The 18,086-nt window shown below is 38.5% G+C and overlaps 1 protein-coding gene across 1 annotated transcript; it reads left to right on the plus strand.

The window, feature by feature from the left end:
• The first annotated feature begins 15,421 nt into the window (after positions 1-15,421).
• On the plus strand, positions 15,422-16,846 carry LOC108465832 (serine/threonine-protein kinase BLUS1-like). Its single transcript, XM_017766210.1, has one exon. The coding sequence runs from the start codon at positions 15,422-15,424 to the stop codon at positions 16,844-16,846; it is 1,425 nt and encodes a 474-aa protein (XP_017621699.1).
• The last annotated feature ends 1,240 nt before the right edge of the window (positions 16,847-18,086 follow it).

The raw sequence follows: 18,086 nt of genomic DNA on the forward strand, positions 1-18,086 counted from the left end.
GGTAGAGCCACTCCGAAACCCTAGTGGTTACCTGAGCAAGTGCTATATTTATTATTCTTTGTTTGCTTTGAACTGCGTATAAATTACTGACTTGCTTTGTTTTACTTTTATTGTATTTGCATGGCATTTTCATCATAAAAGGTGTTGATTCGCATTCGGTTCCTAAATAGATAGCTTATCATGGAAAAGGGGTTTTTTGATAAAGTAGAAGACAACACGGCTGTCCGGATATGGGCTGAGACAACACAACAAGAGAAAGGTGATAGTCTTACCGAGGGGTATGTGTCAGAGCTATGGAATTTTACTCGGATTAGCGTAACTCAGAATAATCTCCAAGAGATGAAAGAAATATGGGGCCAGTGGGACGACAAGGTCAAACAGCTATTCTATTGTCATTACGGTGATTTACCTTATCTGCTCGACGTCAAGGTAGACGAGCACATGTTTCGAGCCCTTGCCCAATATTGGAATTCTGCTTACAGTTGCTTCACTTTCGGGAAGGTAGATTTGGTACCTACTATAGAAGAATACACGACCTTTCTCCATTGCCCAAAGATTCAGGTAGACAGAATTTATACCAGACCTGCTAACGTCCCAGCATTTTCAAAAAAATTAATGAACATCACAGGGATGAGCGAACAGTGGATGACAACTCAGATCAAACAAAAAGGAAATGGTAAATACATTCCTTGGAGGAACCTGAGGGATCTAATCTTAGCACACCCCGACGTGAAGAAAAGGGTAGATGTCTTCACCTTGAGCATTTATGGACTGGTCATCTTCTCCAAGGCTTTGGGGCATATAGGCGAGGTTTATTCGACCTTTTGACAAGCTTGGTAAAGGAACCACCCACATACCCGCAATCTTGGTGAAACTTTCAGATCATTAAATGCTTGTAGAAGAGCGGGTGAAGGGAGATTTATTGGATGTGCACAGCTCTTGCTATTCTGGTTCCACAGCCATTTTTGGAAAGTGGAAAAGATCTCGTATCGCATCTTCTCTAAAAATTACTCTCCGCTGAAAGAGTTAGTGGCTACACCGAGGCGAGATGATGTGACAGAAGAAAATTGGATGACGGTTTTCCAAAATCTACAAGAAGAAGATATTGAATGGAGAGCCCCGTGGATGGTTCCTGATGAAATATTATACCGATGCGGAGATTTCGATTGGGTTTCCTTGTTAGGAGTATGAGGGGCCGTCGGGTATGCTCCTTTGCTTGCATTGCGACAATACAGATCCAGACAGTTTACACCACTAACATACGGGTTAGCCCAGTGCGAGTTCGTGTTCACAGGAAATAATTACAAAAAGAAAGTTCGCGAGATATCAAATGCCTGGAACCAGACTCGTAAAATGAAGAAGTTTGCTGCCAATCCCATGACTACTCCTGAGTACGACCGATGGTGGAATCAGAGGATTAACGACAACATCCCTACATCAGATCAAGAGAATCCTCAGTCGATAGAAAAGTACTTGAAAGTAATCCCATCTGATCTAGAAATCATCAGGCAAGATTTCGAGAGAAAGAGTCTGGAGCTAGAAAAAAGGATCGAGCATTTGGAAGAAGAAAAGATGCAGTTAGGGTTAGACGTCGATGCCCAGAAACTAGAAGCTGAAAGACTCAGAAAAGGGAAAAACAAGGCCGAAGAGGACTTAGACAGTTTGACAACGGACTATAAGAAGCTGCACAGATCAATGAGAACCGCTGGGTTAGGAAAAACATCCGAACAATGGCAACATGAAGTTAAAGAAGAACAAAGCAAAGCCAACCAGTGGGAGGAAAAATTTCGCGATGCTCAAGCTTAAGAAGGTGCTCTGAAAAGAAGTTTGGTAGAAAGTCAGAATGAGAAAGAAGGGTTAAAGATCTGGGTATCAGAGTTAGAGAGGTCATTGTATCAGTATCGCTCGCGTAACTCTGCAATCGAGTTGAAAGCTAGTCAGAACAGAATCGAAGAATTAAGAAAGAATATAGAAGAACTCAAAACAGCGCTGCAAAATCGTGAACTTCAGATAGAACTCCTCGAGGTAAATAACGAGCGATGGAAGGAGCAACTTCATCAATCTCAAGACCAAGTCAGGAGCAGGGACTACATCATGGGCGAAACTTTGATTCAAGTACGAGAAGTGGCTGACCACTTACAAACATTAGCAATACAAGCTGATGTGCTGAGTTTAAAATACGAGTTAGAATCGGACCGAGGCCAAAAGCTAGCTCGATTCTTAGACAAGTCAAGGCCTTAAGCATCAGGGCCAAGCCTTATATGTAATCTATTTTATGTAAAGAAACTTGTTTTCTAGAAAAGTTACTCTAATGAAATCGAATTGGAATCAACGCTTTTTTGCATTCATTACATTCATGCATCGGCATTGCATCGCACGCACTAAAACTCACAGAAAACCCTAAAAATCGTGATGTTACCACGGAACATCGTTCTGATACAAGAGGAAAAACAAGAGCAATGGATCAAAGGTTAGAGAGATTGGAACAAATGTAAAAAAAGATGCAGGATCAACTACAAACACGTATGCAAGAACAGCTGGCCAAAATCCAACAAGATGTAAGGGATCAAATGCTGGAGTCCCAAAGGAGTATGATGGATCAATTAACGCATCTATTGGCTGGTGGATTAGAAAAAGGGAAAAGCCCCATGATCAATGCTGGAGATGACAACGAAGATCCCGTCTACCCTCTGGGGTTTGTCCCAACGGACATTCAAACACAACCTGATGTGTACCCAAGAAGGCCATCAGTCACAATCAGGCCTCAACCATTTCAAGCCGGTGTCTCGGCACAGATGAATTATCAGACTGGTTTGGGCTCTAATCCGGGGGACAATCCAACCAACCCTGTGGTCTTCAATCTCGATGAAGTGATAGAAGTAGAAAAGACAAAGGTAGAACTCCCGAGAGAGCTTGAAAAAAGATGTAGATGGTTGGAAGAAAAATTTAAAGAAATGGAAAACACCGACTATCGTGGTGGAATCGACACTAAGGAATTAAGTTTGGTTCCAGACCTGGTACTCCCTCCCAAGTTCAAAACTCCGAAATTTGAGAAATACAACGGGACTAGCTGTCCCGAAGCTCACATCACTATGTTCTGCAGACGAATGGCAGGCTATGTCAATAATGACCAACTATTGATCCACTGCTTCCAGGAAAGTCTGGTTGGGGCCGCTTCTAGGTGGTACAACCAACTAAGTCGTAACCAGATCAGTTCATAGAGGGATTTAGCACAGGCTTTCATGAAGCAGTACAGTCACGTGACAGACATGGCTCTTGATAGAGTCACGTTACAGAACATGGAGAAGAAACAAAATGAGAGTTTCAGGCAATACGCCCAAAGATGGAGAGAGGTAGTAACGCAACTTCAACCACCTCTTCTGGAGAAAGAAACGACCATGCTCTTTATCAATACGCTGAAGGCTCCATCATTAACCACATGCTAGGGAGCGCTACTAAAAGCTTCTCAGACATAGTAATGTCAGGAGAAATGATAGAGAACGCAATAAGATGTGAAAGGATTGAAGTAGGGGAAAGTGCTAAAAGATAAACCCCGAGAAGGAAAGAGAATGATATAAACAACACGAGTATATATAATAAGCCAGTCACTATGAACCAACTAAAGGTGGTGACTACCAGCCATCAGGGCTTCGCAAGACGAGACTTTAACCCAAGGCCTAACACGGAAAGAGTCCAGTTTACTCCTATCCCGATGTCCTACAAGGAATTGTACCAGAGCTTATTCGATGCCCATGTAGTGTCACCCTTCTATCTAAAGCCAATGCAACCCCTATTCCCCAAATGGTATGATGCAAACGCCCAATGCGAATACCATGCAGGAACCACAGGGTACTCAATAGAAAACTGCACCACTTTCAAGAAGCTGGTCGAAAGACTCATCAACATGGGCATCGTGAAATTTGATGATACATCTAATGCAGAAGACCCGTTACCTAATCATGGGGATAAGGATATAAATACCATAATCGAGAGTTCAGAGAAGGAAATTAAGATGAATGTTGCAGAAGTGAATACTCCACTAAAAGAAGTATTGAAGAAAATGGTGGAAAAAGGGTTGGTAACACAGAATTCAGGGGACAGATACCAAGGAGCAAAAAGTTATTGCGAGTTCCATAATCAAGAGGACCATGAGATTCAGAAATGCAGCGAATTCAGGGCTCTAGTACAAGGGTTAATGGATAATAAGAAACTGGAATTCTTCGAGTATGTTAGGAACCTAGAAGGAACAGACGTGTGTGCTTCAGAGGAAGGGTCGACGAGAAATGCTTGTAAAATCAACCACCCATTGGTTATCATATCACGCTTAAGAACTAATGAAGACGGGACACAAGTCGCACCAAAAGTCGTGATCCAGAAGCCTGTTGCTTTCCCTTATAAAGATAGCAAGAGGGTACCATGGAATTATAGCTGCAATGTGACGATCCCAGGAAAGAAGAGCCCGGCCAGTGCTTCACAAGAAAACCAAAATGTAGGTTTTTTTACACGCAGTGGGAGACGTTATGTTCCCGAGGGTACAAGAACCAAAATTGTCGAAGAAAAGGTCCCAACAGTTGAGCAAAGGAAAGAAAAGACGGTCGGGTTTGAATCGCCAGTCAATGAGTCTGTAACCGAGAATGAAGCTAGGGAATTCTTAAAATTTTTAAAACACAGTGAGTACAGCGTCGTTGAACAGCTACATAAGCAACCGGCTCGTATTTCAGTGCTAGCTTTACTTTTGAGCTCAGAAACGCATCGGAGCGCGTTAATGAAAGTGCTGAACGAGACATACATCGCGCATGACATCTTTGTCAACAAACTGGACCGCCTGGTTCACAATATCAGTGCTGACAATTTTATTTTCTTTAACGACAACGAAATACCACTAGGAGGAATGGGGTCCACAAAGGCCCTGCACATTACCACGCGTTGCAAGGGACACACATTACCGGGGGTATTGATCAACAATGGATTAGCACTAAATGTCTTACCCCTATCCACACTAAATAGGTTGCCCGTGGATAGTTCCCATATGAAGACATGCCAAAATGTAGTAAGGGCATTTGACGGTACTGAAAGGAAAGTAATGGGGAGGATTGAATTACCCCTTCAAATCGGTCCTAGCACGTACGAGGTAGATTTCTTAGTAATGGACATCAAACCCTCTTACAATTGCCTATTGGGAAGACCATGGATCCACTCGGCAGGGGCAGTGCCGTCATCATTACATCAGAAGCTCAAACTTATAACGGAGGGTCGATTGGTGACTATAAATGCGGAGGAAGACATCATTGCATCTGTTACTAGCAATGCACCATATGTGAGGACAGATGATGAAGCCATAGAATGTTCTTTTCGATCGTTGGAATTTGTAAATGCGACCTTTGTTGTCGAAGGAAATAAAGTCCCGACACCCAGACTTTCCAAAACCACAAGAATGGGACTACAACTGATGGTTGGGAAGGGAGCCTTGCCAGGGAAAGGACTTGGAAGAAGCCTACAAGGAAGGGTCAAAGTACCTATGTTCACAGACAAACGGGACCGCTTTGGCTTAGGATTCAAGCCAGATGCAAGACAAAAGAAAGAGGAGCAAGATAGGAAACAAGAAAGGAGAAGAGCGCGTTTAAACGGGGAAGAGGTTAAATGGAAGCCAATGACCTTTCCCCATATATCCAGAACATTCGTGTCAGGAGGAACTATTTATGCCAAAGGAAGATCGACGGGTAAAGAGTCCGCTGAAGAAATTTTGGAAAGCTTAAGCATTAATGCCACGTTCGAAGAACAAACTGAAGAGGATGGGGCGGGTATTCGCCCTTATGAGCCAGAAAGTGTCTTGAATAATTGGACTGCGGAAGAGATTCCTATAGTCTTTAGAACTAACACAGAGTAATGCTCAAAACACGCTTATTACCCTAGGCCTAGGAGTAATAAGTGTCTTTTTGTGAATAGGCCTATGTTCAAAATTGTTATTTCAATGAAATGCATTTTTTTGTCTTATTCAGTGCAAATATTCTTCTTTCATTCATAATCATACCGTACATACCATCGTTCTTAGATTTTTTTGTTCTTTGCATCTTTCCTTATGCCTAAAATAGGTCTCCAGATATCAACGATGTGAGCGACCTTGCTACTAATTCGGAGTCTCCTTTTGAGCGCGATATGTGTCTAGAGGGATCCGAGGATTTTGGAGATGACAGAGATTGTAACTTATCCCCCAATTTATTAAGAATGGTAGAACAAGATGAGAACCAGATTTTACCTCACAAAGAGTCAATAGAAGTCGTGAACTTGGGAGATGAACTAGAAAGGAGAGAAGTAAAGATCGGAGCTTGCATCACCACAGAGACAAAGCGGGACCTTATTGAGTTACTCCAAGAGTTCAAAGATGTCTTTGCATGGTCATATCAAGATATGCCTGGGCTAAGTACTAACATTGTGGTACACAGGCTCCCCATCAAAGAAGAATGCAAGCCAGTTCATCAAAAGCTTCGAAGGATGCGGCCCGATGTTCTGTTGAAAATAAAAGAGGAGGCCAAGAAGCAATTTGATGCTGGTTTCTTACAAGTAGCTAAGTACTCGGAATGGGTAGCCAACATCGTCCCCGTCCCTAAAAAAAGATGGAAAGGTACGGATGTGTGTAGACTACAGAGACTTAAACAAAGCCAGCCCGAAGGATAATTTCCCGTTGCCTCATATTGACACCTTAGTGGATAACACGGCAGGTTACTCACTCTTCTCCTTCATGGATGGTTTCTCGGGGTACAATCAGATCAAGATGCATCTTGCAGACATGAATAAAACCACATTTGTGACTATGTGGGGAACCTTTTGCTATAAAGTAATGCCGTTCTGATTGAAAAATGCGGGAGCAACATATCAGAGAGTCGTGGTAACCCTATTTCATGATATGATGCATAAAGAAATTGAAGTCGATGTCGACGACATGATCGCCAAATCCCGGACTGAAGAAGAGCATGTGCAAGTCTTGAGAAAATTATTTTTGAGGTTGAGAAAATTCCAGTTGAAACTCAATCCCGCAAAATGTACCTTCGGGGCCAGGTTAGGAAAACTGCTAGGATTCGTGGTCAGTGGAAAAGAGATTGAGATTGACCCAGATAAAGTCAAAGTCATACAAGAGTTACCTCCACCACGTACTTAGAAGGAAGTTCGAGGATTCCTAGGAAGACTAAATTACATCGCTCGATTTATTTCACAACTAACCGAGAAATGTGACCCCATATTCCGTCTCCTTAAGAAACACAACCCTGGTAGTTGGGACGAAGAATGCCAGAAGACTTTCGACAAAGTTAAGCAATATTTGTCTAATGCCCCAGTGTTGACACCACCTAATCCAAATAAACCATTGATACTGTATTTGACGGTATTTGAAAATTCTATGGGATGCGTGTTTGGCCAACACGATGGATCGGGAAGGAAAGAAAGAGCGATATATTACCTCAGTAAAAAGTTTACTGAGTGTGAGATGAGATACTCGTTCATCGAAAAGTTGTGCTGCGCCTTGATCTGGACAACCTGAAGACTGAGACAATACATGTTGTACCATACAACTTGGCTGATCTCTAAAATGGATCCTTTGAAATACTTGATGGAGTTGACTGCCTTGAATGGGAGAATGGCCCGATGGCAAATTCTACTTTCTGAGTTTGATATAGTCTATGTGAACCAGAAGGCCGTAAAAGGGAGTGCGATAGCAGATTTCCTAGCCAGCAGAGCCCTAGAGGACTACGAGCCTCTGAACTTTGATTTCCCAAATGAAGATCTAATGTGCATAGCAACCACCGAAGAAGACCCTCAAGAAGGTCATCCTTGGAAGCTAAACTTTGACGGAGCATCAAATGCTGTGGGTAACGGAATCGGGGCAGTCCTAGTATCCCCGAACAGAGATTATTATCCATTCACTAGTAAATTGGATTTTGACTGCACAAACAATATGGCAGAATAAGAAGCATGAGTCATGGGAATACGTGCGGCCATAGAACGTAAAATCAAGGTGTTAGAGGTATATGGAGATTCTGCCCTAGTGATTTATCAACTCAAAGGTGAATGGGAGACAAGAGACCCCAAATTGATCAATTACCGGAGGTTGATCCTTGAGTTAATTAAAGAGATTGATGATATTGCCTTCTACTACCTCCCACGAGAAGAAAATCAGATGGCTGACGCCCTAGCAACTTTAGCTTTTATGATTAAGGTGAACCAACCAGAGGATATGAAACCAATCCAAATGAACATCTACGAGGCCCCGGCTCATTGTTACAACCTCGAAGAAGAAGAAATTGATGATCACCCTTGGTACCATGATATCCTACGATATATGAAGAATTGTGAGTACCCCGACCAAGCTACTAAGAACGACAAGAGAATGTTGAGAAGACTGGCCAGTGACTATGTCTTAGATGGGGAGATCCTATACAAAAGAAGGAAGGATCAGGTACTATTAAGATGTGTAGACGCCATTGAGGCTAAGAAAATCTTGGAAGAAGTCCACGAGGGCGTCTGCAGGACACACGCTAATGGTTTTACAATGGCCAGGCAAATTATGAGGTTCGGTTATTATTGGTCCACCATGGAAGGAGACTGTATTAACTACGCCAAAAAATGTCATAAGTGCCAGATCTATGGAGACAAGATTAATGTACCTCCCTCACCTCTGCATGTCATGACTTCGCTATGGCCTTTCTCGATGTGGGGCATGGATGTGATTGGGCCAATTTCGCCAAAAGCTTCAAATGGGCATCGTTTCATCTTTGTGGTCATCAATTATTTCACCAAATGGGTGGAGGCCGCTTCATATGCCAATGTCATTAAATCAGCAGTTAGCAAGTTCCTGAAAAAGGAAGTCATCTGTCGATATGGAATGCTAGAAAGGATCATATCTGACAACGCATTGAATTTGAACAATAACACGATAGCGGATGTCTGCAGTCAGTTCAAGATCAGACACCACAACTCGTCACCGTATCGCCCAAAGATGAACGGTACAGTCGAAGCAGCCAATAAGGACATCAAGAAGATTGTAGGAAAGATGACAGAAACTTATAAAAATTGGCATAAGAAGCTACCATTCGCCCTCTATGCTTATTGAACGTCTATCAGAACTTCTACTGGGGCAACGCCTTTCTCATTAGTCTATGGTATGGAGGCAGTTTTACCTATCGAGGTTGAGATTCCTTCCCTCAGAGTTTTGTCAGAAGTAAAGTTGGATGAAGCAGAATGGATCCAGCCCCGATACGATCAATTGAATTTGATTGAAGAAAAGAGGCTACGGGCCATTCGCCATGGTTAGATGTACCAAAAGCGAATGATGCGAGCTTACAACAAAAAGGTTCGTCCCAGAGAGTTCCGCGAGGGAGACCTGGTACTGAAAAAGATCCTGCCCATACAAAAAGACTTCAGAGGAAAATGGATGCCGAATTGGGAAGGGCCTTATGTGGTGAAGAAAGCCTTTTCTGGCGGAGCATTGATATTGGCTGAAATGGATGGCAAAACCTTATCCAATCCCGTGAATTCGGATTCGGTTAAGAAATACTTCGCCTAAAAAAAAAAAAGAGGAGAGGCCAGGGTGAAAACCCGCAAAGAGCTCTTTGAGACCAAAGTGATTTTGAATTGAAAACCCGTAAAGGGCGATTCAAATTTTGATCAAAGGTGGGGCATGCGATGGTCTTATGGTACCTAAATTAACAAGGAGGAGAGATGCTACATCTTGGGGCATCTGCAAGAGTACTCTAGATCCCCTGAACACATATTGGGCAAAAAGGGAGTCCTCAAGAAGTCAGTACAGAGAAACTCACGCTGCGATATCTAGGGCACCTATTCCTTTTTATTCATTTTGAATTCCAGCAATGTTTGTTGACTGTGATTAATCTATTCCCTTCAAATTTTGTTTCTGATAAATTTCAGTTTTGTCATTGTTATGATCTTTTTCAAGCATTTTATATTGAAATGATGATTAATGGACTAAAGCCGTTTTCGCAAAAAGAGTTCTGCATATTACTTTGAAAGTTTCTAAATAGTACAGGAACCTAAAACAGGACTATTTTTTAGAACTAACCAAACTCAAAGATTGGAAGCATCTGAGAAGAAAGAGTTTAAATTGAAGCTACCTCTTCGGGTTTTCTATTCAAAATTTGAGCTGAACAAGAAGACAGGGTACCATTTCAGTGAAGGAACCTTGATGAACAAAGAGCAATGGCAACCTAAACAGGGATTCACGCTCACAACATGCTGCACTCATACATTCATAGATCATTCATAAGTGCATCTAATTAGGAACATTTGATCATAACATCCTAATTATTTGACATAAGCATAAATATATTGAACTGATTCTACAGGTCATGTCCCTAGAATCAGTGAATTCACAGATCTTACCCCATAAGTAGTAGGGGAATAGATCGAAGGCAACAAACTTTAACCCCCTAAGCAGTAGGGTAACAACCTGAAGTTCATAGATCTTATCACCCTAAGCAGTAGGGAAATGGATCGAAGATAATGAGCTTTAACCCCCTAATCAGTAGGGTAACAAGCCAAATTTACAGACCTTAACCCCCTAAGTAGTAGGGTAATAGGCTGAAAATTACAGATCTTATCTCCCTGAAGTTGCAGTGGAACAGATCGAATCCAGCGAATCTTGTCTTCCTGAAGTTGCAGTGAAGCAGATTGAAGATTTACAGATCTTAACCCCCTAAGCAGTAGGGAAACAGATTGAAGATGACGATTTTTAAACCCCTAAGCAGTAGGGTAACAGGCTAAATTTATAGATCTTAACCTCCTAAGCAGTAGGGAAACAGATCGAAGGTGATGAGCCTTAAACCCCTAAGCAGTAGGGTAACAGGCTAAATTTTCAGATCTTAAACCCCTAAGCAGTAGGGTAACGGGCTAAATTTACAGATCTTAAACCCCTAAGCAGTAGGGAAACAGATCAATGATGACAAGCCTTAACCCCCTAAGCAGTAGGGTAACAGGTTGAAAATCAAATATCTTCTCCCTGAAATGGCGTTGGAGCAGCTAAAAGCCACAGCAGATCTCCTTGAAGTTTCAGTGGATTAAGCGAAGCTACAGCAGGTCTCCTAGAAGTTTCAGTGGAATTAATGGAAGTCACGTGTCTTATCTCCATAGAGTTGCAATGGAGCAGATTAAAACAAACCTTACCTTCTTGAAGCTGCAGTAAAGCAGTGAAGTGAAGCGAAGCAACAAGAGTGGAATAAAGCTACCTGGAGAAAAGGAGCGCTAAACAAGTCCAGACACAGTGAGATCGGGCAAAATTGGTCTTTCTTAAGTCTTTGCTCTGTTCTCGTTACACGACAACAAGCAAAGAGGGGTAGCTGTAGAAGCCCAATTTTGGCCCAAATAAATTAAACCCTAAAAGCCCACTAAATACCTTAACATACAGAAAAAAGAAATAAACCCTAGCCGTTCAGCACCTGCTCCCCACCACCGATGCCTGCAAGTGGACTCTGCTCCACCACTGGGACCTGCAAACAATAAACGAGACAAGATAGAAAGCAGAGCAAGTTGTAAGGGAAATGGCTATAAAAGGCCACCCCCGAAACTATTGTACGGATGGTTTTTTGGAAAAGAAAATAAAAACAACATTATTATCAAAAAATACAAAGCAAAGAACAGATATCAGCAATATATCAAGAGCAGAAAACGAAACTCAATGAGGAGATCATAATCAGAAATCAAAAGGTTTTCTAAAATCCTCTAAGTTTCGAATCGGTTTTCTTTTTTTGTTTTCTTTTCTTTACTCTTTTTTCTTTGTTTACATGTATGTGTACATATATATTAAAAACAGTAAAAAATAAAAAATTACCTTTTGAAACTCCGCCAGCGTGCACGGTGGTGGCGACCACTCGATGATCGGTCCCCGGCCGAATCGTCCCTCTCTCCTTTCTCTCCCCTTTTTTTTTCTTCTCACCAGCACAAATGAATTTTTTTTAAGGAACTCAGCATTTTATAGTCCCCCAAAACGACGTCGTTTTGGGGGCTGCCTATTAACCCCAAAACGACGTCGTTTTGAGCATGACCCAATCCGGCCAACCCGACCCGTCTCAGGATCCGCGTGTTTTTGTATAAGGGTCTAATTGCGCGCGCGGTCCTTCCGCTTTTTACACAATTTGCAATCAAGTTTTTATTTATTTTAAATTAACCCAGAAGTTTTTCGCGTTTTGCGATTTGGTCCTCCCTTCAGTGATACGTTTTAAGGGTTCGGGGAAATTGCCCTTTTGGCCCTCTGAAGTTGCGCGCGTATTCAAATGGGTCCCCTTCTTATATTTCCTTTCAATTGGCCCCAAAACTTTATTTTGTTTGGATTTGGTCCCTTTTAGATTTAATTTGATTTTTATATTTTTACTTGTAACATTATTTATTATTATATTTACTATTATTATTATTAATATTACTATTATATTTATTAACATATTATCATTATTTTTATTATTTATATTAATATATATATTAATGTATGTTTTGTTACATATGTATGTATATACATTTTATATAGCACTATATTAATTACTTTACTTTAATATTTCTATTATATCCTATTACTTTTTGCATTTTAAAATATTATTATTACTATTATCATTATATATTAGTGTATCTTTTTATGCAAATATACATACATATACATATTTATATATATAGTATTTTTATATATTATTACTTTAGTTTAACATTTTATTATACTTGCCCTTTTTTGCATTTCTATATTTTTATAGTAGTACGTATTTTCATTATATATGTATATATATACATATGTTATATAGCATTATTAATAGCTTAATATTATTGTTTTTATGTATTTGTATGTCACATATGTTTTCTTTAAATATATATATATACATTATATTCCTATTACGCATATATCTTAATATTATTTTACGTACATTTTATATGTATATATATATATATTTTATATATCCTGTCTATACTTTTAACATATTATACATATTTTTTATTATGTATATACTTTTATATCGTTATCATCGCCATAATTGTCATTTCATTTTGCCATTATTTATTTATTTATCTATTTGCTTTATGTATTCAACCATTTCACTTCCCTCATGCATTAGTCTATATTTACGTATTACTAACCTTGCTCTTATGTCATCTTTTTATAATTGCTTGTTATTGTCATTCATTATTACCCGTTATTATTAATATCATGATCTGTTTTATATATTACTATGAATCACATTATGTTTTTACTCAATACTTTAAAATAATTCTTTCATAAAAGTGATATTCCGTATTTGGTAATTTGAGATAATCGTGCCCTAACTTACTGGGTTTCGATTTTTCTCATTTAACTTAAATAACGGAATACTCTTTTAAATTGCTATCTAATTTTGAAAATGCTCACTCTAAATCTGAAGTGTTGTGCCCTAACTTACGGGTATGATATTTCGTCACCTAGAAATATGAATTTGTTTTAAAACAAAGGCAATATTCGGTGTTTGAGAACTCGGAAACGTACCTAACTTACTGGGTTTCGATTTTTCCGTTTACTCTAAATAACCGAATACCCTTTTAACAAATTAAAAGACGTAAATTTTATACAAAAGGCAAGCTCGCTCTAAAATTGAGATAATCGTGCCCTAACTTATGGGCCTCGACTTTTCTCATTCAATCTAAATGCAAAATATTCTTTTAAATCACAACATGAGTCTAAAATGCTTATTTTGAGCTTGAGGTGTGGTGCCCTAACTTACGGGTATGACATTTTGATATCTCGAAATAAGATCTTTTGCAAATAAAGGCAATGTTCGGGTTCGAAATTGAGGAAGCGTGCCCTAACTTCTGGGTTTCGATTTTCCTCGTCCGCCTAACTAACCGAATATCCTTTTAAAAGAGGTTAAAATACATCGATTTTAAATAAAAGGCGAGCTCATTCTCAAAAGTTCGAGATGCCGAATCCTAACTCACTAGATATGACGTATCGTTGCCTCGAGATGAGAATGTCTTTAACATTTTATTGTTTTACAAAGAAGGATTGTATTTCAAAGTCTTTCAAGTTTTTTTATTTTTCGACACTAAGACACTAATTAATCAACTAGGTACCAATTTTGGGCGTATCGAGGGTGCTAATCCTTCCTCGTGCGTAACCGACTCCCGAACTCATTTTCTGATTTTCGTAGACCAAAAATTTATCATTTTAGTAAATCTTCACTTTTATTAAAATGATTAATTAAAGGTGATCCGATCACACCTCATCAAAAAGATTGGTGGTGACTCCTCTATTCGTTTTTTTTCATTTTCAAAAATCTAAGTCAATTCCCGTTTTTTTCAAAAAATGGTTACGACAATACATATTATAATTTAATAAAAGAATCTTAGTTTAAAAGAAACCTTAAAGTAATAATATTTTTCATAAAATAATTTTACCAAAATCAATCAACAAAAGGAGAAAAACATTCCACGTAAGGATTATATAAATTTCTTTGCATAAAAGGGCATAAAAAATTTAGAGATTTATGTGTAATTGGGTGGTTAAAGACTCTAATGATTACCCATAGTGCGCAGGCCTCAATTGAAATAGTAGCAGCTCTAGGAGGAAATCGAGAACAGTAAATTTGGGATATTTTTGTCACTTATGAAGAAAATTAAAGAGAATCGTGCTGATAACATATTATAAAATAAAGAGAGATAGAGAGAATAAAGAACAAATAAAATATAGGAAGCAATAGAGAATGTATTTTATTGATCAATCGAATATTTACAAAGCTTCTCTAAAATCTCTATTTTTAGGCATAAGAAGTATAAATGAAGTAGAGATCTACTTCTAATCACTATTAGAATTTAAAATACAACAAAACTTATCTTGATCTTGATAGACATACACTTAATAAAATATTCATAACAAATGATAATAATAACAATAATAATAAACGATCAACACACAAAACTAATTTAACTAAAGGTTAAAATTAAAAATTAATTACACAATTAGTCCCTCACTTAAAAGATGAATCAAATTAATCCCCAATATCAAATCGAAATTCAATTTAATCTAGAAATTAAATTAAAACTTCAAATAAAAATTCAAATAAGTTCAGAATGTCACAACTTTTATTTTAATATAACAACTATAATATATTTTTTTTCACTTTTTCAAATTATTTAAAATTAATTTTAAATATCAATATGTTAGAAAAATAAAAGGAATTTTAGTGGGTTCAAAATTTTTCTAAATTCATGTTATGCATTGAAGATAGATTATAGATATAGGGTGGAGCAATTGTAAATTTTCATTTATCTTCTCAAAGATAAATAGCCGTTGGCTTCTTTCCTTTGAAAACCTCACAAGAAAAGCTTCCTTAAACCCCTTCTCTTTCCCTCATCGTTAGTTTTCAAGAATCCTCCCACAAAACCCAATCTCAAAGAAAGAAAGAAGCTCATGGCGTATGAACAAGAAGAACATCCCAAGCTTCAGTTCCCTTTAGATTCCAACTCTTACAACATCATCGCTGAAATCGGTGCTGGTGTTTGTTCTAAAGTTTATGCAGCCAAATGTCTTCCCATCAATTCAACTGTTGTTGCCATTAAATCCATCGATCTTGATCAGTCCAACGCCGGTTTCGGCAACCTTTTCGGACGTGAAACCAACACCTCCTCGCTTCTTTCCCACCCCAACATTCTCAACCCTCATTGTTCCTTCACCGCCGGCAACCGTATCTGGGTGGTTATGCCCTTTATGTCCGGCGGTTCTTTAGAGTCCATCATCTCATCTTCTTCCCCCAATGGCATACAAGAGAAATGCATTGCCATTATTCTCAAAGAAACCCTGACTGCATTATCGTATCTTCACAGCCAAGGGCATTTGCATAGAGATATAAAGGCCAGTAACATCTTGTTGGACGACAACGGACGTGTTAAGCTTGCGGATTTCGGTGTTTCGTCATCGTTCTACGCGTCGAGTTCGGTTTACAGATTAGGTTCTTCGACATTTTCGTCTCAATATGGGATGGCCCCAGAGGTGATTCATTCACATAAAGATTATAGTTTCAAAGCTGATATATGGTATTTCGGTATAACTGCTCTTGTCTCCACCAAGAAGTTTTCAGAAACTTTTCAAGACATGGTTGCTTCTTGTCTCCATAAAGATCCTGCAAACCGACCCTCCGCAGATAAGCTTTTGAAACATCCTTTCTTTGAGAGTTGCAATGGTACTTCGGAGTTTCTTGCGGAGAATTTGCTGCGTGGATTGCCTAGTGTTGAAGAAAGGTTTAGGGCAGCAAGCAAGATTCTTGAGAAAGGTGTGAATTGTGATTCTAATGGGGACTGGGCGTCTGGTCTGCTCCTTAACCATTGGATGTCATCGATAATTGAAGGGAACGGCAATGAAGACGAGGAGTTTGAGGTGCATGACCCTGTATTCCCAGTGGAGTCAACACAAGCGGTGATTCCATGTGACGATGATGGTGAAGAAGAACAACCAGCTGCAGGTGGCCGTGGCAATGAAGTTAATGCAGAAACAATGGTGAACCAACTGATGGCATTGAAGACGAGTTTGGATGATCAAAAGGAGAAGTTGAATAAAATAATTAACCAGCCTGGATCTGAAACGACCGACAGAGAAGATGAATTGGAGAAGGAGAATGTGAGGCTGAGATTGAAGTTAGAGCGTGAAAGGGAACATAACTTGAATTTGATTCAAGTGATCAATGAAGAAGATCCATTGTTGCACCAGAATGAGAGGCTGAGATTGGAGTTAAAGAATGAGAAGCTGAGATTGGAGAATGAGAAGCTGAGATTAGAATTAGAGAAGCTCAAAATGCATATTTCTTCTACATCAAACACTATTACTGATGACAACAACTGAAAGTATTGGATTTGTGGTCTCATTTTCAGTCTGTTTTCTTACTTATTACTAGAAACTGTTGATTGATTCCGGATGGTATTATACGAGTAATGTGATTGAATCTAATGGGAAAATTTTGAGACTCTGTATGTATGTTGTTTCATATGATACCTTTTACTTCCTTACCAAATAAATAAATAAATAGAGATAAATTGAAGAAGACGCTCAGTTTGATAAAAAAGTACATATCAAATATTTTCGTTTATTATTATTGTTATATCTCGGCACTTAAACACTTGTCAGTATAATAAGCTACCAAAATCAACCTGTATACCCCTTTGGTCATCAGGCTCTCTTGACCATTTGTTCCCTTTCGAGGAAGGCCTTAGCCATCCGCTTCCTAGGTGAAGTTACCCACTCAACAACCTATCTCATTAGGTACGTGATTTTCGGATACATACATTTCTTCGATTTGCGAATACATCTCAAACATCAAGTGAGCCCTACCAGATAATAAGGGAATTCCTCTTATAAATACTCTCCTAACCATAAAAAAAGACCACTTTCTTAAGTCTTGAACTTGTCTTGAGTAATCTCTCTTAGTAATCAGTTATCTTCTTATCCATTTCTAGCTCTCCAATTCTTAAGTTGAACTGAACTTCTTGAAACTATCATATACTCTTTCTCACTCTTTCTCATCTCCACCTTATCTCTACTTGTTATTGAATACTGTATCGACAATTATTAATATTTTAAGAAATGTATTTTATTAAAAATAACTTTGTTACGCTAATAAATCTTAAATGCAATAATAAAAGAATGTTACACTCTAAAAAAATCAAATTCTAATTATGAAAATAACACTATTAAAAAAACAACTACAACCTTAAAAGAATTTTAGTCATGAAAAACTTAATACAGGTGCATAAAATCTTAACACAAGCAATCAACAATACAAGTAGGAGGTTCTCATTTATCTTTTAAGATGTATGTCTATACTAATTATGTTTTGAAATTCAAATATGAAAAAATATATTAAATGAGACAATTCCTTATTAAAACAAAAAGGATGATTTTATTAAAAAGTCACTTATATATCAATAAAATTGCAAAAGTACATTCATAAAGAAATTTTATAATGGGAAATTAATGGTTGATCACCAACTTTTATAAATTTTCATTTTGGGTACTAAAATTAAAAAATTGCAAAAAGAGCATTGTTGTTACAAACTATTTTCATCTTAGTCATCCGTAACTAATT

Source organism: Gossypium arboreum, chromosome 10 (genome assembly GCF_025698485.1).
Source record: "Gossypium arboreum isolate Shixiya-1 chromosome 10, ASM2569848v2, whole genome shotgun sequence".
NCBI lineage: Eukaryota > Viridiplantae > Streptophyta > Magnoliopsida > Malvales > Malvaceae > Gossypium > Gossypium arboreum.